Source organism: Siniperca chuatsi, linkage group LG9 (genome assembly GCF_020085105.1).
Source record: "Siniperca chuatsi isolate FFG_IHB_CAS linkage group LG9, ASM2008510v1, whole genome shotgun sequence".
In the NCBI taxonomy this organism is placed as follows: Eukaryota; Metazoa; Chordata; class Actinopteri; order Centrarchiformes; family Sinipercidae; genus Siniperca; species Siniperca chuatsi.
The window spans coordinates 30355165-30374449 of record NC_058050.1 but is presented as its reverse complement, the minus strand read 5'-3'; the positions used below and the strand labels follow the sequence as shown (position 1 = coordinate 30374449).

General features: G+C 39.3%; 1 protein-coding gene across 1 annotated transcript; it reads right to left on the bottom strand.

Annotated features, from left to right (window-relative positions):
* Positions 1–1225: 1225 nt before the first annotated feature.
* Positions 1226–17504, bottom strand: fbl (fibrillarin). Its single transcript, XM_044206491.1, has 9 exons — positions 17291–17504; positions 15273–15359; positions 14808–14960; positions 14395–14489; positions 13969–14139; positions 12454–12586; positions 10131–10243; positions 9520–9665; positions 1226–2405 (listed from the first exon to the last, which is right to left on the bottom strand). Exons 1-9 carry the CDS (start codon positions 17298–17300, stop codon positions 2381–2383), a joined length of 933 nt encoding a protein of 310 aa, XP_044062426.1. The 5' UTR covers positions 17301–17504; the 3' UTR covers positions 1226–2380.
* Between the last annotated feature and the right edge of the window lie 1781 nt (positions 17505–19285).

Genomic DNA, 19285 nt, shown 5'->3' with positions numbered 1-19285 from the left:
GTAACTTTTCCGCATTAAAATGTCTATTAAAAGGTCTAAAAACGAATTGACCTGTTATTTATTTTGTTGAGTAGTGTACTTACATTATCCCAAAATCTTTCCCAGTTTTCAAACCTAGAATAATCCGTAATTTTAATCAAGGTAAAGGTGCGTTTCATGTGGTCGCCTGTCGATGGCGTCATATCCCCTTTGCATGCGTCAGCGTTGTGGTTCTCTTTCAGAAGGTGTCTTAAATTGACCTTTTTATCCAGTTTTAAGCTAAGCCACATTTTTCTTATACGCTTTTTAGATCTTAGTCGTTTTTAACTATATATTTTAACCGGATGAAGGATTTTAGTCATCAGAGGTCTGGATCTTAAGTTATCAGAGAAACAAGCTGAGCAAACGTTAGCGCCAGCTCGGCTCACAGCCCCTCTGGGGCGCCTTATGTCCACCGAACAGTGTCGGAGAAACACTGATTTTTAATGTGAAACTGCTTCATTCATTGTTTTTTCCGGTTTTAATCACCTAGTCCGTTTGTTTTGGAGAGGAGGGGACCTCTGCAGACAATTTGGCTCCCGGTAAAAACCTCCTGAATGATGAACACTGAAGGAATCCTAACACAGAGAAGCTAACTGCAATGACATCATCAAACTACATCTTTTGTGATTATTTGGATGTAAGAGACCCCTAGCGGCACAAATGCATTACTGGAGGGAAGAAGGTAATAAGACGAGGTTGCGTAATTATTTTCCGTATCCCAATGCACATTTAAGCATTTGTGTACAGGCTTCAAGAGAAAGTGGCAGTTTGGTGCGAGTTGATAGAGTTAACACTGTATGAAACCTGGTTGATTGCCTCTGCATGTGGCTACATTTAACGAATAACGTTACAGCCAACACAGTATCAGTCTCAGAAGTCAATATCGCTAAAACAGATGACTGCAGCCATAAACGTCTATGTTCTAAATCTAGGTTTTACTGATACCAGTAGCCTACAGGACATTTGGCCAAGATCTCAGAGATGATGCCCTCTGTACGGGTGCTGGTCCTGCACTAACAATAGGCCACTGGACCACTTCTGGAAAGGTCTGCTTCAACATGAGGGTGTTAAATGCTTTTTAAGAACCAAGAAATGTATGTCATAAATGTTGGGATGACAATAGTTTGTTTACAGTGTAAAGGTAAATTTCCTTATTATGTTGGTAACTATACAAGGTTATTTAGTCAAAGACTAACCAATCAAAAAGAATGATAAACATTTTATTAAAACAAAGTTGTCAGTTATGTAAAAAAATACATACTGTTTCAAGCATAAATTGTTGTAAATTACAACCATTCTGCTTCATACTCTGCCAACACAAAAGTTATACTACTAGTATCAAATTACTACTCAGTGAAAAAGTCACCATCTATATTTGTCTTCACACTCACACAGGGTCAAGTTTACAAGTTTACCACCTCACCACTAAACTGATCAGCATTAAGTGTTCCTTACCTACGGAGTGGGTATTGCGCGGACTTATTCACATGAGCATACATAAGTTCTGACCTTTTATACACTAAAAACACTAGCCATCTGGGGTGTATGATGTGTGGCTACTTGGAATATCCCTAACAATTTGGGACGTTCTATCAAAAGCATCCAGAGAAGGGGGATCAGAAACACATTTTGTAATTTAAAATCAGGAGCACACAGAAGCATGAAGAATTGAAATAAAAAGACTGACCAAACAAAAAATCTCACTGGAGCCAAAATCAAACCATTTAGTCTTTGAACAAAACTTTTTTTAAACGGTTTATCCTGTCTGTTGAAATGCTGCTCAGGGTAGAAAGTAACATGTTCACAGGGCAGCAGCAGGTGAATTCAAAAATTCCCTGACAACTCATCTAAGGCCGGGGACACACTACACAAGACTGGATATTTAACACTTGACCATTTACTTTTTAATTATCTTCCTGGTATGTAGTTGCACAGGACCACAGACCTGATAATCAGTTGGATATACTTATCACTTGTGCATAACTGATGTGAAATAAGGGTGGCCCAACCAGCTGTGAACCATAACATATAAAACTTATACTGCTAACATGACTTCCTCCAATCTGGCAACCAACAGATGACAATTTGTGGCTGAAATGGCCCCAAATGTTACATAATGTGCTCCCAGCCTTATCAATAATAGAAAGACCCTCCAGCAGTTGGATGGTTGGTCAGTTAACGGTCAGGGTTTAAAAAAGGAAAACCAGCCAAATTTTACCCAGAGTGCTAGTCATGCTCTCACACTGTACAGGAATCTACAGAGGCAGGTGGAGAGGACGGCAACAGAAAACACTGACAGTATGAAAAGTAGATGGTGGTTGAAAATGGCAATCCGCTTCCCTGAGCTTTCTTCCACACCTCATTTCTTCTGTTTAGGTGGAGGTCTGAGGAGAGAAAGAAAAGAGCATGTTAATTCAATATATGAAAAAAAAGAGCAGGCACCATGTATGTAGAGCTGACTGCAGCATAAACACACGATTGGGTGAGATGCAGTCAAGTGGAGGTGCCAGAGAGATTATGAACCCAGCCTGACAGCACAGGTTGTATGTCCTCTAATCATACTTTGCTTCTATGCAGTCAATCAAAAATTAGTAATTTTATTTTAGGTCATGTGGTCAAAATGTGACTTTAAATAGTCCACCAGATGGAGCTGTTTAACCCTGTTAATGCAGCAGCGGTATGCGGGTGCTGGCAGTGGCACCATATTTCAACTCAAGCTGTAATTTAATGCTCTTTTTTGTGAGGCTGTTGTTGCGATGGCGATATCACTTGAAGTGAATGACAAAGTAGGTGACCCTGTCTATGCCTGTTCAAAACACTGCAAATGTCAATAAATCGTCCAAATGTTCATGTTGTTGGTCTCATTTTTGTCATGATTGTTTCTAATGTGTTAGTACTTACAGTCTATAAGTGAAACAGCCTGAGGTATTTGTTGACACCCAGCTCGAACAGTGTGGAGATAGCTGTGGCAAAGTGTGCCCAGATTAACTTGTGATACCACCAATCATATTTCATATGCTACTCTTTAATCGTTTATAAGTGTTGTCTACTCTTATATCGTTATTAATCTGGCATCAAGTTTAGTTGATTTGAGAACTGTTTATACTTTCATACAGCCTGTAAGTGAAACAGAGTCTGGAGTGTATGTTTACACCCAGCTCGAACACAGAGTGGCTGTGGCAAATCGTGATACTGTACGTTCAAGTTTAACATGTGATACAACATCTGTAGGCTGTCTACCATCGATTGTTTCATATTAAAGTCTACAGACTTTTCTCACTCATCACAACGGTATTCTACACAATTCCGCACTCTTTCATCCACATTACACACAAATGCAACTAAGTTTGCAAATGGGACAAGTTGGATGCACAGGTGTAGAAACTAAAATCAGTAGAGAGGGATACACTATAATATGTAAATTCTTTACAATCTTCAGAAGTCTTTATTCAAAACAACTTAAAAACATCTGTTGCCTAATCTTTTAATTATTTGATTTTGGTGAATCGGGCAGCCAGTATTGCCAGAATACATTGTAAAGCTATATTATAAGAATTTTATTGTATGGCTACCATATAATACCACAGTTGGCTCACATTTTAGATGCATTCTGGCTTAAGCATTTACTAATGTGAATTTCACAATATTCGCTCTGGGATGCGTGGTCTCCTGTCTCCACACTTTCCTCGAAGTCTCTGTGGCGTTCTTCGAAGGCGTGGTGATCATGGTAGAGAAACGTTGCAGCTTTAGTGGTTCAACTCCAGCACAGGTCATTTGTTTGTGGCCAGACAACGCATGACATTTTTGCAATGAAGACAACTAGTATTTTCATGTATTGTCGAGACCAAAAGCAATATTCCAGCAAAGTGTTTCTACTGCAATGTTTCAAAAGTCACCGACAAATTAATGTGATAGTGAGGCGAAGTACTGTGTTTATTTCCTGGTTAGTAAACAAGGGGTCCTCAAAAGGCCACGCCTACGACACAGCTGCCTCACGCTCGGGAATATCACCAGTTACTCGAGTACACAGGAGCTAAAACTCCCTTTTGCGCCTGCGTTTCCACCACATCTGAAGGGATACATATACCTAAATATTTGTCAAGACCAACAAAAATTAATTACGGACGTCTCGATAAAGTTGTGGGAGACATTCATAGATTGAATTAAACACCATGGTTAAGTCTTACCAAGGGTCTTATACCCTTTTCAGTCAATACCTATAGAAAAATTAGAAAAGAACAATCAAAATGTCAATCAAAACATTTGATTGAAAGGTGACAGGCTAAGTTTACATTGTTGTTCGTAGGCAAAATGGCAAAGCGCAAGTATGAGAAATACAGATTTACCTACATTGAAGAGAAAACAGACTAAAACCCCAGTGTGTTATATGTAGCGCCCACAAAAGAGCATGAAACCATCAAAATTGAAATGTCATTTATAATCTTAACATCCCATGTGCAAAGACAAACCGGTGGAGTACTTTCAAAGACGACTCCAGGAACAGGCACTCGGGGCATCTTAACAAGCGCACCGTATTACCAAGGCCAAGAAACCCTATACAATAGCAGAAGAGCTCATCTTATCTGCCGCCATGGACATGGTCGGTCAGGGGCTGGATCACTCGGTGGCTGATAAGCTGAAGACCATACCACTATCGAATGATATAGGTAGGCGCATTGAAAAAATGTCTGGTGACAAAAAACAGACCACAGCGCACATCCAGGCAAGCGCTTACTATGCCTTACAGATGGATGAATCTGTAGATGTTGCCAGCCATGCGATTTTATTTATTTATTTTTATTTTTTCTATTTTTTTTATGTGAGACTTGTGTGGGCGAGACACTTGCAGGAGCAATTTCTCTGCAGTAGTCTTCCCCGCCACTATAAAGGCAGAGGACATTTTCAGCACTGTGGACTTGTTCCGTGGGCCTGCACTAGGAAAAGTGTGTAGGAATCACAACTGATGGTGCTGCCTCTGTGACCAGAAAACATTCAGGGGTGGTGAAGAGGATTCTTGAGGGGGCACAGATTGCGACATGGAACCATTGCTTTTTGCACAGAGAGGCATTGGCAGCCAAGGATATAGTGCCAGTGCTTGATGAAACTGAAAGATGTCAAAGTGATGAACCACATTAAATGGAGTGCTAAAAACAGCTGGTGTTTTACAAAGCTATGGAAAGACCTGGGCTCCGAGCATGTAGAGGTGTTGTAACACTTAGAAGTTCGCTGGCTATCGAGGGGAAAGGTGTTATCACGCTTTTACAAACTTAACAGAAATTGCCGCCTTATAAAATAATTCCCCTTATGCTGAGCTGTTTGATGACGAAATCTGGCTTGCACGAGTTGCATATCTTGCTGACGTGTTCAAGAACCTCAACACATTAAACATATCTATGGAAGGGAGGGGACACAATATTTTTGAATAGTCTGACAAAGTCGCTGCATTCAAGAAGATCACATTGTGGGTAAATCATGTATCCAAAGACCAACTTGACATGTTTTCCAATGCTCGTCATGAAGCACAACAACTGGACACCTCGCCCAAAAATGCACTGCAAATCACTCTCACGGCGCATCTCACTAAACTGCAAGCTCAGTTTCATGACTACTTCCCAGAGAAATACAGAGATAATCACTGGATATGAGACCCCTTTAGAATAAACACGCATCATGCAGCGTCACCCTGCCAAGCAATGAAGAGAATAAGCTGGTGGACCTGTCATGTGATCAGACACTGAAAAAGAAATTCAGTGAGGTAAGCCTTTCCCAGTTCTTGTGCAACAATGTGATGGCTCAGTATCCATCCCTCGCCACTCACGCAGTCAAAATGATCCCACCATTCAGCACTACCTATTTGTGTGAAAGTGGCTTCTCTACTTTGGTCCAGCTCAAGTCAAAGTAGAGGAACAGGTTGGACACTGAGCATGATCTGAGAGTAGCTCGTCTAACATGACCCCAGACAACGAAAAAACATGTCAGGATAAAAGCATGTGCCCAACTATCTCATTAGCTTCCACAAATGTCTGTTAAGTGAAATCAGCCTGTTTTGTAGCCTTTATTTTGTGTGTAAAAGTTATGCAGTTATGTTAATTTTATTAATATCAGCAGCACGCAGTTGTGATGTTCATATTCAGTTTATTAGAGTAATGTGTTCTGAATGCAGGGATGAATGGGTGTTGGCCTACATTTTATGTTAAAAAAAATGACGTGTGTGTGTTTACTAGCCATGTACTGTGTACAATTGTGTATGATTAGTGTGTGTGTGTACACATTTGTATGAGTGGGCTTATGTAATGTTAAAAAAAAAAAAAAAAAAAAAGGTCACGATGGTGTTGTGTGTGTTTACTACTAGGCTATTTTTGAAAAATAAAGTTGCTTGGTTGGAATTCTATAGAAGTGGGACGCAACTTTATGACCGTGAGAAAAAGTGGGTCCCAAGGTGAGACCAGACCAGACCAAAAAAAAAAAAAAACAAACTTAATGATTTCGGAGCTGGGATTTCCTACTATAAGTTAATGCACTTCAGAGTAACGTCAAAGTATGAATGTGATTTATAAGTTGAATAGACCTCATATTGCATGAACGATGTGGAATATTTTAAGGTGTGAATGAGGTTTATAGCTAAAAATATGAATAAAGAGATCAGACTTAAATTGCTTGATAAAGTTTGAGGATTTCTAAATCCTGCATGTTTGTGTGTTTCAAACTGCAAGAATTAGGTCATTCCAATCAACTGTGTCCCTCCCGAGATCTAAGGTTGCCGTGGTGATGTAACTGCTGTGTGCGACTCCTGGCTGAGAGTTCATTCCATAGATATTTCAGCTAAAGCGCATCTATCATACTCGTGCTTCTACCGCAAAGACCGTAACTTATCGCCTAAGTGGAGATACTCTAAGAGAGGTGAGATCCTGAAGAAGGAGCTGTGTGAGATTTGTGTGTGCAGTGTCAAAAATGTGTCCATTAGAGCAATTTAAAATGTGCCCATTTCTGCCTCCCTCCTGAAAATTCTGGTCTCAGTCAATATGAAAGTCTATGCAGCAGTTGGCTAGCACTTTGAAGCTGACTGTGCCAACTATGTGAGTGTTTGATTCCATACTTAGGTCTGCAACCAGCACACATTTTCCTACATTTTGATGTAAATGTATGTATGAAGAGTGAAAATTGTGGTAATGAGAGCAAGTTTAACAGCATGAATTTTGAATTGCAACTATAAAAACTATGAAAAATATGAAGAAGTTTAATGTGAGAAAGTTCCAAAGATTGTAGACGTTTTAAAGTTGAGTGGAGTTTCTACATGAATGTATGAATGACTGGGAAGAGGTTGAAGATGAGTTTGAAGGTTTTTGTAATTGACTGATTATAACTTTACTTCAAAGAAAAATATTTTGAAACGTTTTAATGGGATTTGAAAAGTTGAATAATATCCAGAATGTATGGAACATTTTGATGTTTGAATGGAGTTTCAATGAGTAGATAACATTGGCAAACGCTTGAAAAAGTGTAACAATGGACATTTTGAACATTCTGTCCTTTCATTTGAATGCGGAAATTGTCCTGGAAAACCTGGAATATTTTGGAAAATATTAAAAGGTATGAATGAGAAAAGTAGTGGTCGATTCCTAATTGAGCTGAATATTTTGATGTTTGAATCGAGTTTCTATGTTAAATTTAGAAGTTGAGTGCCTAAAAAACATGATGGAAGAATGCTACATTTTCTTTGCAGAAGAACACCAATAAAGAAATAATAAAGAGCGAAAATAACAATAGTGTGAAAGCTGTTTCAACAGCATTCACACTAATGAAGAGAATTACTTACAACATGAGATCCCAGGATACATTTGATGAGAACTGGACAAAATGGCTTATTTACATTCCATCTTTCATACCAGACTGCGTAAATATGCATCAGAAATACCCATTCCAGTGTAATTGTTACTCTACCATTATTTAAGTAATGTATTTAAGTTTATCTATTTATACTTTCCTCCAGGAATTTGTTTCCCCATTCCTCTGCATGTTTATAAAAGGTCTCCAAGTACATATGGTGTTGGTTATGTAGTTGATGTTCATTCTCTTATAAAGTAAAAGAATTAGACGAAAGAAACTAAAGTCGTAAGCGACATTTTACGGGTTCCAAGTACACTGTTTAACATATGCATTACACAAGTTTTAAAGCACAAGTGTTACGTGTGGGGATGGATGACAAAAAAAAAAAGATCTCTAGCGATTCTGCTGCCTATTGTATAATATCTGACAGTGCACAAGCACTGTATAACAGGACGTTAAGTTGGAACTTATGTGATTCCTATTAGCTTACATGCTGTACTTCCACACTATTGACATGAATAAACATTGAGAATATAGGGTGAGAGTGCTTAAATATTCACCAAAATTATTAATTTACGGATACAACTGAAATAAATCAGGATCATGATTTTGATCAACACAAACGTCTGATATTCTCATGAAGTTTGATCACATATTTGGCAGGTTAGGACATGTTTGTACAGTACATATTACACCAAGACAATGCGGCCTCAATTTTTGAAATATTTCAAAACTTTACATTTCCTCTCCAGAATCGAAATCTGTAAATCAAATTTGGTGACAAACAAAAATAAATCCTTTAGTGTTAGTTAAGTGAATTGACTTCACAAATTTAAAAAGACATAAATATAGCTCTCTCTTGATCGATCAATAGATATAGTGATGACTTCCTAACTGACCATAAGTTACAGTGAGGTTGTGTCACATTTTTCAAGATGTGAAAAAAATTTAACTCTAGGACAACGTGTGCACCAAATTTGGTTACGATAGCTACAAGCAAACTTGATTTATGAGAGTTTACCTAAAATATGCCAACTCTTTACAAATTGAAATATGAATTGAGGCAAAACAGAATTGCGTATTTTAACAAAAATATATACTTTGTGCGGCTCGGTCAAAACTTTACTATGTGAAATTTAATAAATACCCAAACAAATTTTAAAACGTTTTCAAATTATGGACTTGAATCAAAATGGAGGGAAACTGCGTGGGCAACTGACCGTAGCCCACACCGAAAGATGAGCAACGATCCAAGGAATCCAGGCAAAAAAAAAAAAAAACCCATACGGTTATGGTTCATATGTTATTGACCAAAATGTAAAAGGGGCTGTTTCAGCGCCACCTTGGGGTTAGTTGATATGGTTGTGTTATCTGAGTAGCTGGTGAGACTGACGTGTCTGCCTTGTTTGGTTGGTGTAGGCGGTACATATTGTTATAATAAATTGGAGCAATTACAAGAGAAATAATGATGGTGGCAACTGACAATTTTCTACATACAAAGAAACTATAGTAAGTTGCCAGGTTGTTCTTTGTTTGCACACAGATGATCTCTGTTCCACTTTTGTGATTTCTAAAAACATTTGGCTGCACCAGTGATAATCTGTGTGTCATGGTAAAAGGGGTTAATACTTATTTCAGCTGGTCAGAGTGAGCAGTCTGATGTTAGTGTACCTGTAGACGCCCACCACCACAGCGTGGTCTCTCTCATAGGGTTCCAGTGTGAGCTGTTCTTGTGGTTTCATGTTCTCAGCACTCATCTTCTTCACCTCTGAGGCAAATACTGCCTCTGGAGCTGCTGTCGAGTCTATACAGTTAGCCTAAAGTAAAAAAAACAAAAACAAAAGATCAGAGTCTATACAGCTGACAATAGACTCAGTATAAACAAACAACCTGATCAAAACTCATAATAAGCAGCAGTGGATTGATCAGAAGTCAGAGGGAACACTGTACTGTAATTGAAATTATACTGCAAGCAGCAGTATGCCAAACAAGTTTTTTTGGCCCCTAATTCTATTCAGTCCATTGAGTAAGAGTCCAATCTTTGGTCAAACAGCATCTAAAATCCTCTCCACACCTTTGAGAAGTCACAATTGGGGGGACTGCATCCAACAATTTCATCAGTCCAGACTACCCCAATCAGCCTAGTCTCAGTTGTTTGAGACAAACACTTGATTTTAATAATCATCTCTGGACTTCAATGTCATATAACTAGTTTACCACACAATAACTGGAGTTATTACTTTATGTGTTAAAAGGTTGGAGGACTGCCGTCATCAGCGTACCTTGATGGAGATAACAAAGTGTCCTCCGTTCTTCAGGAAGTTGTGAGCGTTCAAAGCAACAATCCTAGTCTGGTCAGGCTGGGCAACATCAGCAAAAATCACATCCACCATGCCTAGAGAGGGACGGAGCATTACTGTCTGGACACACAGCAGCTATTTACATGTTTATGTTGCTGTAGATCCAGTCTGACTTCACAGATGTAGATGTTGGAGATGAGCCTGATGACTGCATTATGTCACTCCCCATTGTCATTTTCAATGAGAACAATAAGCAGATTTATCTATCTATCAAGCTACATGACAATGATGTTAAGTTGACAATAGGTCAAGTAACACATACATATACACACACACACACACACTAGTAAACATATGTTAACAGCATTAGGGGTTATAGGATTACAGTACAATATTAACATTGTTAAATAGAACAAATTGAAATCTTTTCTGAGAAAAAAAAACAAAAACAAAAAAAACACACTTCTAAATAAAATTAATGCAGTCTCTTAAGTGAGCCTAAACCTGCAGCTCAACAAGCCTAGATAGGTTTTTGGAGACATGTTCACTTCCAGTCCAGGTTATGATGCAGAAATGTGAGCATGTTCACCTTTCCCTGGAAGTTTGGAGCAGTGAGGTAGGAGGATGTGTTCACTGGAACTGAACACCCTTTAAGGGCACACTTGTGGCTGGGATACAGAAAAGTTTTCTTGCCATGTTACAAAGGAGAGGCAACTTTTAAACATGACCCTTCCACCAGATGCTGACCCTGCCAGTGGGTCAGCATCAGAGGATATGGGAGAGACATAAGTTCAATTTTATCTCCACTGTCACTCTCTTCTATAGGGCCTTTCTAGTCTTCCAACTATTCAAAGTGCTTCATTGCATTGTTTAGGTCTTTAGCATGTTTTGATGTGGGTGCATAGGCCATTTGTTTCTCAAACGTGTATTGAATTGTGGGCTGATCTGCAAATTTTCAAGTGGATGCCCCTCTGCTGCTAGTGCTACCCTAAGAAGTTATCACGTGGAAGAAGGTATACCGTGAAACCGGCCCACGTCTACTAGTGAGCTTAATGCGGTGTAGGCAAACCCTCAACTATTCTATTTAACAAATTCTAACAACCGTGACAACCGGTTTTAATGCTGTCAACAAACTAATGAAAAATATTCATTGATGATTTTTTTTCAGAACAAAAATGAGAAAAACTTGAAAAGGTTACTCTACAAACAAAAAACTATGACAACATGTAATATGAAAGAATGGAAAATTAACATTACTGTTTAAACGCAAAGTCTTATTCAACATCCTGCATGCATCTGTGAAATCACACATTGTATGTTCCTGACTGGTCACACTTTCTCCCACCGCTCCAAAGATATCTCGTCTTCAGAAGCTGATTTAGCTGCTTGACCTGTTGTAGCATCTTGCATTTCAGGAACTCTCCAGTCACATTTGCTAAAGTCTGATTAACAGTTCTTGGAATGAAAAAAATAACAGTACATTATGGACTAAATACATCCACAATTACAGTGAAAAAACCCCAAAAAGACTTGACATCTTAAAAAAACAAAAAACCCTAAACACTGGTTTGTGAACATGATCGCAAATGAAGCAATATCAGAGGCTGATATTAGCTATGTAATGATACGGTGAAGTCAAGCTGGATTCAATTTCAGATACAGGGTTCACAGTTTCAGTATGTCCAGCAGGTTGTCACAATACCAGAATAAACTTCAATACAATACCAGTATAAAACCGATACCCCTTTCAATACCACAGCAGAAAGAAAAAGTCCTAGGCACACAAAATTGTATAATTTTTCTCTGTCTCCTGCACACAGTGCTGGTACAGAAAAAGTCACTCAACACATTTGCAATAATGTTAATAGTAATTAACATTGTTGCTGCACAGGTCCACAGCAGTGCACTGCTTAGCTTTCATACTGGTTCTCCTGTCTGCTTTCCCAAACTGGGGGCGTGCCGAACGCCATCTAAAGATTGTAGATCTGTTTATGTATATGAATGTATAATGAACGGAGATTGCATCGTTTTTGAAACATGGTATCGAAAAAGTAGCAATACTTTTGACAACCTTACAGCAATGACACCAGACTTAACTAGTGTAACACCACTGGGGTCACGGTGCATATTGTACTCCTTAAAAAAGGCTCTTTAAAGTCTACATGGCTCTGATAAAACCTGACCTGACACTCACCCCGGCTAAAAAGATTGTGTTTTTTAAAACATACTGGAACCATGACAACTCTACGAAGTGTCTTCTGCCAACCTCTAGAAAGTGTTAATGCTGTGGCTCAGGACTACCTACCAACTAGCATGCGATATTTGTGTGGGTGTCGAGCATCTTCGATGATTGGAATGATGTTGGTGCGTTTCTTTGCCACATTGAGAAGGTCACGACCTGATCGATGGGAAAACTCAACAGCGTAGACCAGCCCTTCCTGTAACACACAAGACACAGATTACTTCAATGTAACCTTTAAACTTAAGGGTCTGTTTAAACAAATCACCCAAAAATCTATTTTATTTTTTTATCTTACCCTCAGGATAATATCCCAAAGTCATTATTAAATTATTATGACGCTCAGCTGCATTTAGATTCAACTGTGCCTTTCAATTTATTTTCAGTTTAATTCAATTTAAACCCTTGGCTGTTTTTGCTCAGCTTTCATGGTTTTCATTTACAGGCCTATGGCACAGTCAATAAATGTCTTAATTGTGCAGGTCATATATTGTTATTTTCAGGACAAGTTATTGCAAATGTATTCACCTGGATGCCACAGATTTTTTCAACACACCACAAATATTTGTATATGAATGGATAGGGGATACTGTCAGAGTTAGAACCACTTGGGACATTCTGAGCTTTAAAGGGTAACTACATCAAATTTGGTTAAAACCCCTGCTTCTAGTATATTTTAAAATGCAACAGGAGTGAGGGACTGTAGGAGGCGTGGCCTCGTGGCTACATAGTATGTGCTGTACATGTATGATGCGGCACGGAGGACAGCTCAGTGTAGGATGGACAGCAACGAAGAGGTTGTAGTCATTCATGAGAAGCTACTGTCAAGACTCCTTTGTCTGCTGAAAAGACAAGGAGTCTGCTGGAGCTTTGACACGAGAAGCACATTTATGGCCCTTTGAGAGCGTTACTGTGTGGGTACCTGTGTTGTAGCTGAGCTAGTAGCTAGAAACAACCTTTCACATGAAAGATTATTGTTTTGAAAAACAACTGCTTCAAAAGCCCTTTTAGCCTGCTATGCAACAAATACAAACAACCAACATAAAATATATGCAACAACAGATACACATCGGCCACTACCATCAGTGAATGTCATCCTATTTGTCAATAGCAGTCAACAAGGCAAATATCGGCCGATATATCCGTGCATCCCTAGTTGGTTTTATAGGAAGGGGGCGGGGGGTTGGTTAGTGACTTAAGCTACCACCATATGTGTCACCTGCCAGCAGATCAGCCAATAGCAAAATTCTATTGCAATAGCTGGGTTTCAACCACTATGCATATTTATAAACACAATACGTAATCAAATACTTTGTACTAAGATGTCAAGATTTGGACCTGAATCTATTAACAACACTACTAAATACATTGGTTTTCAGCTGAAAAAAGTTTGGGGGTTTATTACTCCTTGATAATTCCAAAGATTTTATTGATATTGTAAAATTGAAGTGTAAAGTTCCTGGGAATAATTGGTGGAAAAAGGGACATATGGTTATTTCTGAGGCAACAGCTTGTGGATGTGTTGTATTGGATTGTAAATTAGATCATTTAAACCCTTGAGAACCACTGTGTAGTACTCACCGGTCCAACAATGTCAGAAACGTGGGACACAGTGGTGCCAGAGGCAGCTCCCAGGTACATGACCTTTGCTCCGGGCTTGATATGGATCTGGTCTACTCCTCCCAAGATGGCTGCTGCCAGCTTGGAGCGGAATGGATTCCAGGTTCTGTATTCAATTTTAGTCTCTCCTTCCTAACAGACAGAGTAAGAAAACAGTGAATCATAATGGCAACAACAACAGAGACCATAGCTGCTGATTTCCCCAGACCAGGACTCAAAGACTTCAAGACTGATGCAGAGGTGTTCTTATATTTGATGAACAGGTAATGTACCCATTATGTAACTAATAGTTTTCAATGCAATGCAGCAAAGGTTTGCAATTATGATCATAATGCAATATTGATGTGCTACCTACACTGTCTGACCTGCTGGGAAGTACAATCTCACCTCCACACTGATCCTTTTCTCTCCGTAAACAGACTCCCCCACCACCATGTTCTTGGTCACCAGGGCATCCTCCTTCCCTCTGCAAATGAACACTCCTGAGCAGACACACCATGTGAGTCAATTAAAAATTGTTGGTAGATCTTGTCAGAAAGAAGTGCCACATATAGACAAGATTCCTCTGGTTTTGCATTGCTACATAACTTTACATCTTTTTGTTGGAATATGAACAAAAAACCCCAGAAAGAACCCACATAGGAAAAAAAAACACCATGGTAGAATGAAGGCCAGTGAAACAAATCCCAGCCTGAAATTGACCACTAAGCATCTAACCCAAGCACCAGCGGGGTTCCAGCACTCAATGACTGCATCCCAAATAATAATCCAGAATAATTATAAACAGGAGTAATAAAAACCTTCATGTCTGTGTGGCTCAACCAAGACCTTCTTCCCTCCTCCAAAGCCTCCTCTGCCACCCCTTCCTCCTCTGCCTCCTCTCCCTCTTGGGGTGCCTCTGCCACCCCCCCGGCCCCGAAATCCTCCACCCTCTGGGGACCTGAATCCTCCACCTGAAAAACAGACATCTTATAGTTTTAATATAAACTCAAAATTTTAGTTATATTCAAAATTTCCTGAGTTCATACTGATAAATTAATTTCCTGTAAACACTGACTGAGCTGTGTTGAGTTTAACATGTTATGCATGTGTGTTCTTCAATGAAAAAACATCTTATGTTCTGTAATTGCTAATAAACAAAAACAAAAACCCACTCTTCTCATGCCACATTTGATTAACTACAATAATGTGCATGATGTGATAATACAGATGACATGATGTTTACAATACTTGATACTCTAATCATCCACCTCCTCCAGTCTCACCTCTCCCTCCTCTGAATCCTCCTCGTCCTCCCCGGTCACCGAATCCTCCTCTACCTCTTCCTCCACGGTCCCCACGAGGACTGAACCCTGAAAAACAAACAGATAATTGGGGCGTTTTGCTGAATTTATACATGTGCATTAGGAGTTTGTGTAATACCAACAGAATCTACACATGTAGCTGCAGGGATTGGGATGAGAAGAAAGAAGACAGAGGGCGGGAGAATGAAGGTGCTGATTAAAAATTTAAAGGATGGAGGAAAAGAGACAAAACTGATTCGGAACCAGCCCAGGAGTCAGGTGATAGAGACGTGTAGGCTACAAAGGCCCCCAGATGGCAGGAACCACAGTTGTAGCGGGTGGGCAAAGAATAAGTGGCAGTAGAAAACTTACAGACAGAGATCCGTGCTTCGTCGTAACAGTATTTCGGTTTTACAAAAGAAAAGACTTCAGGGATGAAGACTAACTGCCTGGTTTGGCAAATGTATGCCTGGTTAACTGCTGACCTATGACAAAGAGCAGCACCCAGCTGCATCCCCGATGTAACTATCCGGTTTTCCACGCAGAGGACGAGACAGTCGCAGACGGGGCTAGGGTATATCCAGCCTTTATTTTACCACTACAACCCTGGATGCAACTAAAGCTCCACTCTTCTGTTTCAATTGTTTCCTCTCTGTGGTGTACTCAGCCTTACTTTTCTACATCACACAAAGTTCTACTTAAATCCATACCCGGGTTTGTGTTTAGAATAATGACCTGATACAACTCATTGAGCTGTGACAGTGTGGAACACGGACCTACCATGGTTCCCACACCTTCTTAAACATCAAATTCAAGGGCATTTCAAGAGCTTTCCAGGTCCAATTCCCTCAAATTCAAGGACCCAACACGGCATAGTTTGAGACACGAATCAAGGTAAATTCCGGATACAACACAGAATTTTTAGAATGAAAACTAGCAGGCTTTACAGAAGGTCGCAGACAACGATTACAAAGAGAGAGAGGCTTCTCAAATGTGTGATACAGTGATGTTATTTTAAGTAAAATAAATATATATCAAAAGAACTTCAACTTCTATTCTTCAGAACCAGAAATACTTTGTTGATCCCCGAGGGGAAACTCTTTTGTTACAGCAGCTCGCTGTCACGTCAGTCACACAGGAAGAGAAGTACTAAGCAAAAAATATAATCCACTATAGTACAGGTCAGAAAATAAATTAAGTAGCAAGTGGGTATAAGTATAAAATTAAAATAAGTGTGAAGTACAAAGTGGGTTTACCGGTTGATGATAATAATATGGTATGAAGTAATAGTGCATGAACTGTCAAGTTTAGTGTAGCTTATTAAGATTATAATGAGACGGTGGATATTGCACAGCTTGTGCATCTTGCACAAAATATATAAATACAAGCACTTTCAATGACCCGTGGGAACCCTGCCCTACTGACTCCGGTAAATACAAATAAATACTCAAGGTTCCGATTCGTACTGGTGTTAGCAGAAGCTAACGTTCACGTTCAAGCGTTAGCCTCGTGGCACAAAGGAAAAATCCGCTTCGCCAAACAGCTCCGATTCACCCCGTAAACAATGCCGATACAAGCAATAATTTCACATCATTTTTTTCTGGTTATGTCACAGGAATCGTGGCTAGTTTGGCTGTTTTGTGCTGCTGATTGGAAGCTCAACGCGTGTGTTCGGCAACGTGAGGGCTGCATAGCGTGCTGGTGGTGAACGGTTATTTGTTCAGGCTAACGGCTCCCACAGTTAGATCATTAACCTAACGTTAACATTACACTTTAGCTTACAGCTATCGCCTATATTAATGGAGAAAGCGTTCACATACTTGGCAGCAGTTTTCTTTCTAGTGATAACACTATACTGTAAGGTTAACTGGGCACCATAACGGTGTAGGCCGAACACACATCAGCACCTTTACCTTCAAACACCAGACGGACAGGTTAACAAGGTATACAATCTAACGTTACTAAACAACATTATCACAAGCGAGGTTCATCTACTGTACCTGGCCTCATGTTGTCGGATCTAAAGCGTTAAAACGATGCTGAGTGGAATTCTTCTCTCTCTCCCTCTTCTCCTGTGACTCTCACTGAACAGACGCAGCGTGTCGACCACATGTGCAGCTAGCTCCTACTCCACTACTTCTACTTCTTCTTCTTCTTCTTCTTCTTCTTCTCTTCTGCTGCTGCTGCTGCTTGAGGTTTTACGACAGAGGAGTAATGCCTCCTCTAGCGCCACCAACTGGTATGGAGTATGGAGTGTGGATGGTTCTTCTTCCTCTTCCTCTTTTCCTTTTAATGGCGAATTAGCAACCGGGCGGAGCATTATCGCCACCTGGTCCTATAAATAAAGCCACCAACAAATCATATATCATTTCATCAATTTAATTCTTTTTAAGATACAACAAGAACAGATTTTATCCACCAAGCCACTCCTGCAAAATTGTACTTCAAAGCTTAGAATCAAGTCTCAGCATTATATTTCAGACAGATTTTACACATTTCTTTTAATCTACCTTCTCTAGACCCTGTTAACACACGTGTTGGCAACATTGGCTTTTCTCCTTCCAGTAATATTAACACAAAGATACACCCAGAGATTGTGTTTGTTGTTTATTTGTTGTGGTTTGTTACACAAAAGTATCATACAAAAATCGTTCATAAATAATATCCTTCTAAGAACTATCTTTAAAAACTTTTTTTATCAAATTTTTAAATATGATTTTTAGTTCACATATTACAGTAAAAAAAAATGCAGATTCTTACCTTTTAGTTTCTGTAAGAAGAAAACTTAAATTAATAAATAAAAATTTGATTTAAACTATTTTTACCTTTTTTAAAAGTGGAATAAGTATTGTATGTTGCAGTAACAAAAGCCTACTTAGTGTAGTACACTTACACTAGAGTTTAAGTATCTAAAAAAAACTTTATTGAGTATTTGATAATTTACTTTAGATAAATATAGTTTTAATTACTGAACTTCCTGTATCATAACCATTAAGGAACAAAGCAAAAATGGATTCCTCTAGTCTGATTTGGGGGTGCTTCTTAAACAGTGGAGGTAGCAGTAGGAGGAGCTAAAGCTTTGTTTATACTCGTGCAAGACGCCATGATGCGGGCCTCCGCAGAGCTGCGAGCATGCACAGAGGCATTTATGCTCAGCATGTTGTTCGTTGCAGTATTCTCCAAAACGCCAGGGGGCGTACAAACAAAATATCTTGTGAATATGCAAGACGTAAACAAGTGTTTCCGAGAGAATGCCATTATCTTAACATGGCAATCCTTCATACTTTTCCACACTTTCCTACAAAATGACTTATCTTTGCCAATGTGGTGGCGATCTCTCTCCAAGAAATGATAGTCACGTGGCTGTCCCTGTGGTCTTTCCAAGAAGGGTGGTAGATGTGTTTGTAGAGGCGAACTTGCTTGGCCAGCTTCGGCATCCATGTTGAAATGAAAAGAATTAATTGCGATGCGCGTCGCACCAAGTAGGAAAAATCTCAACTTTTTTGAATGCAGCAAACACACCACAGGTCATGTGACAATAATTAACAAATCAGCTCCACAGGACTTGCTTCACTCTCCGTCCCGGGACCTCACAACATCCGGTTGAAAGATCAGCCAAACTGAAGATGTAAGAGCGATTGATAATCAGGGATACCTGAAGCTGTACAATCTGTCAAGGTCATATTATTTTGACACAAACAGGAGGAACAACGCTTGGAGAAATATTAGTTCACTGGTGAGTATGATGATACGCTGTTGTGCTAGCTAGCTAATTTAACATTAGTTTGTTCTAATGTTTGCTCTAACGTTAATGTTTTCTTGCTAGGCTAACGTTAAACATTTCCAGTGTGCAAAAGTTGACGATATGTACTTTTCCCTCATTAATAGTTACAACAATTAATATTAAAACGATCAACAGTAAGGTCTTGTCAGTCATTAACGTTAACTGCATTGTTTACAACGATGTATGCTACATGAAGCTAACTTACATGCAT

Coding starts and splice junctions, on each gene's coding strand:
- fbl (XM_044206491.1), bottom strand. Junction 14,140..14,394: donor AGAAAAGGATCAGTGTGGAG/GTGAGATTGTAC, acceptor TCTGTCTGTTAG/GAAGGAGAGACTAAAATTGA. Junction 9,666..10,130: donor ACTTTGTTATCTCCATCAAG/GTACGCTGATGA, acceptor TTTTTACTTTAG/GCTAACTGTATAGACTCGAC.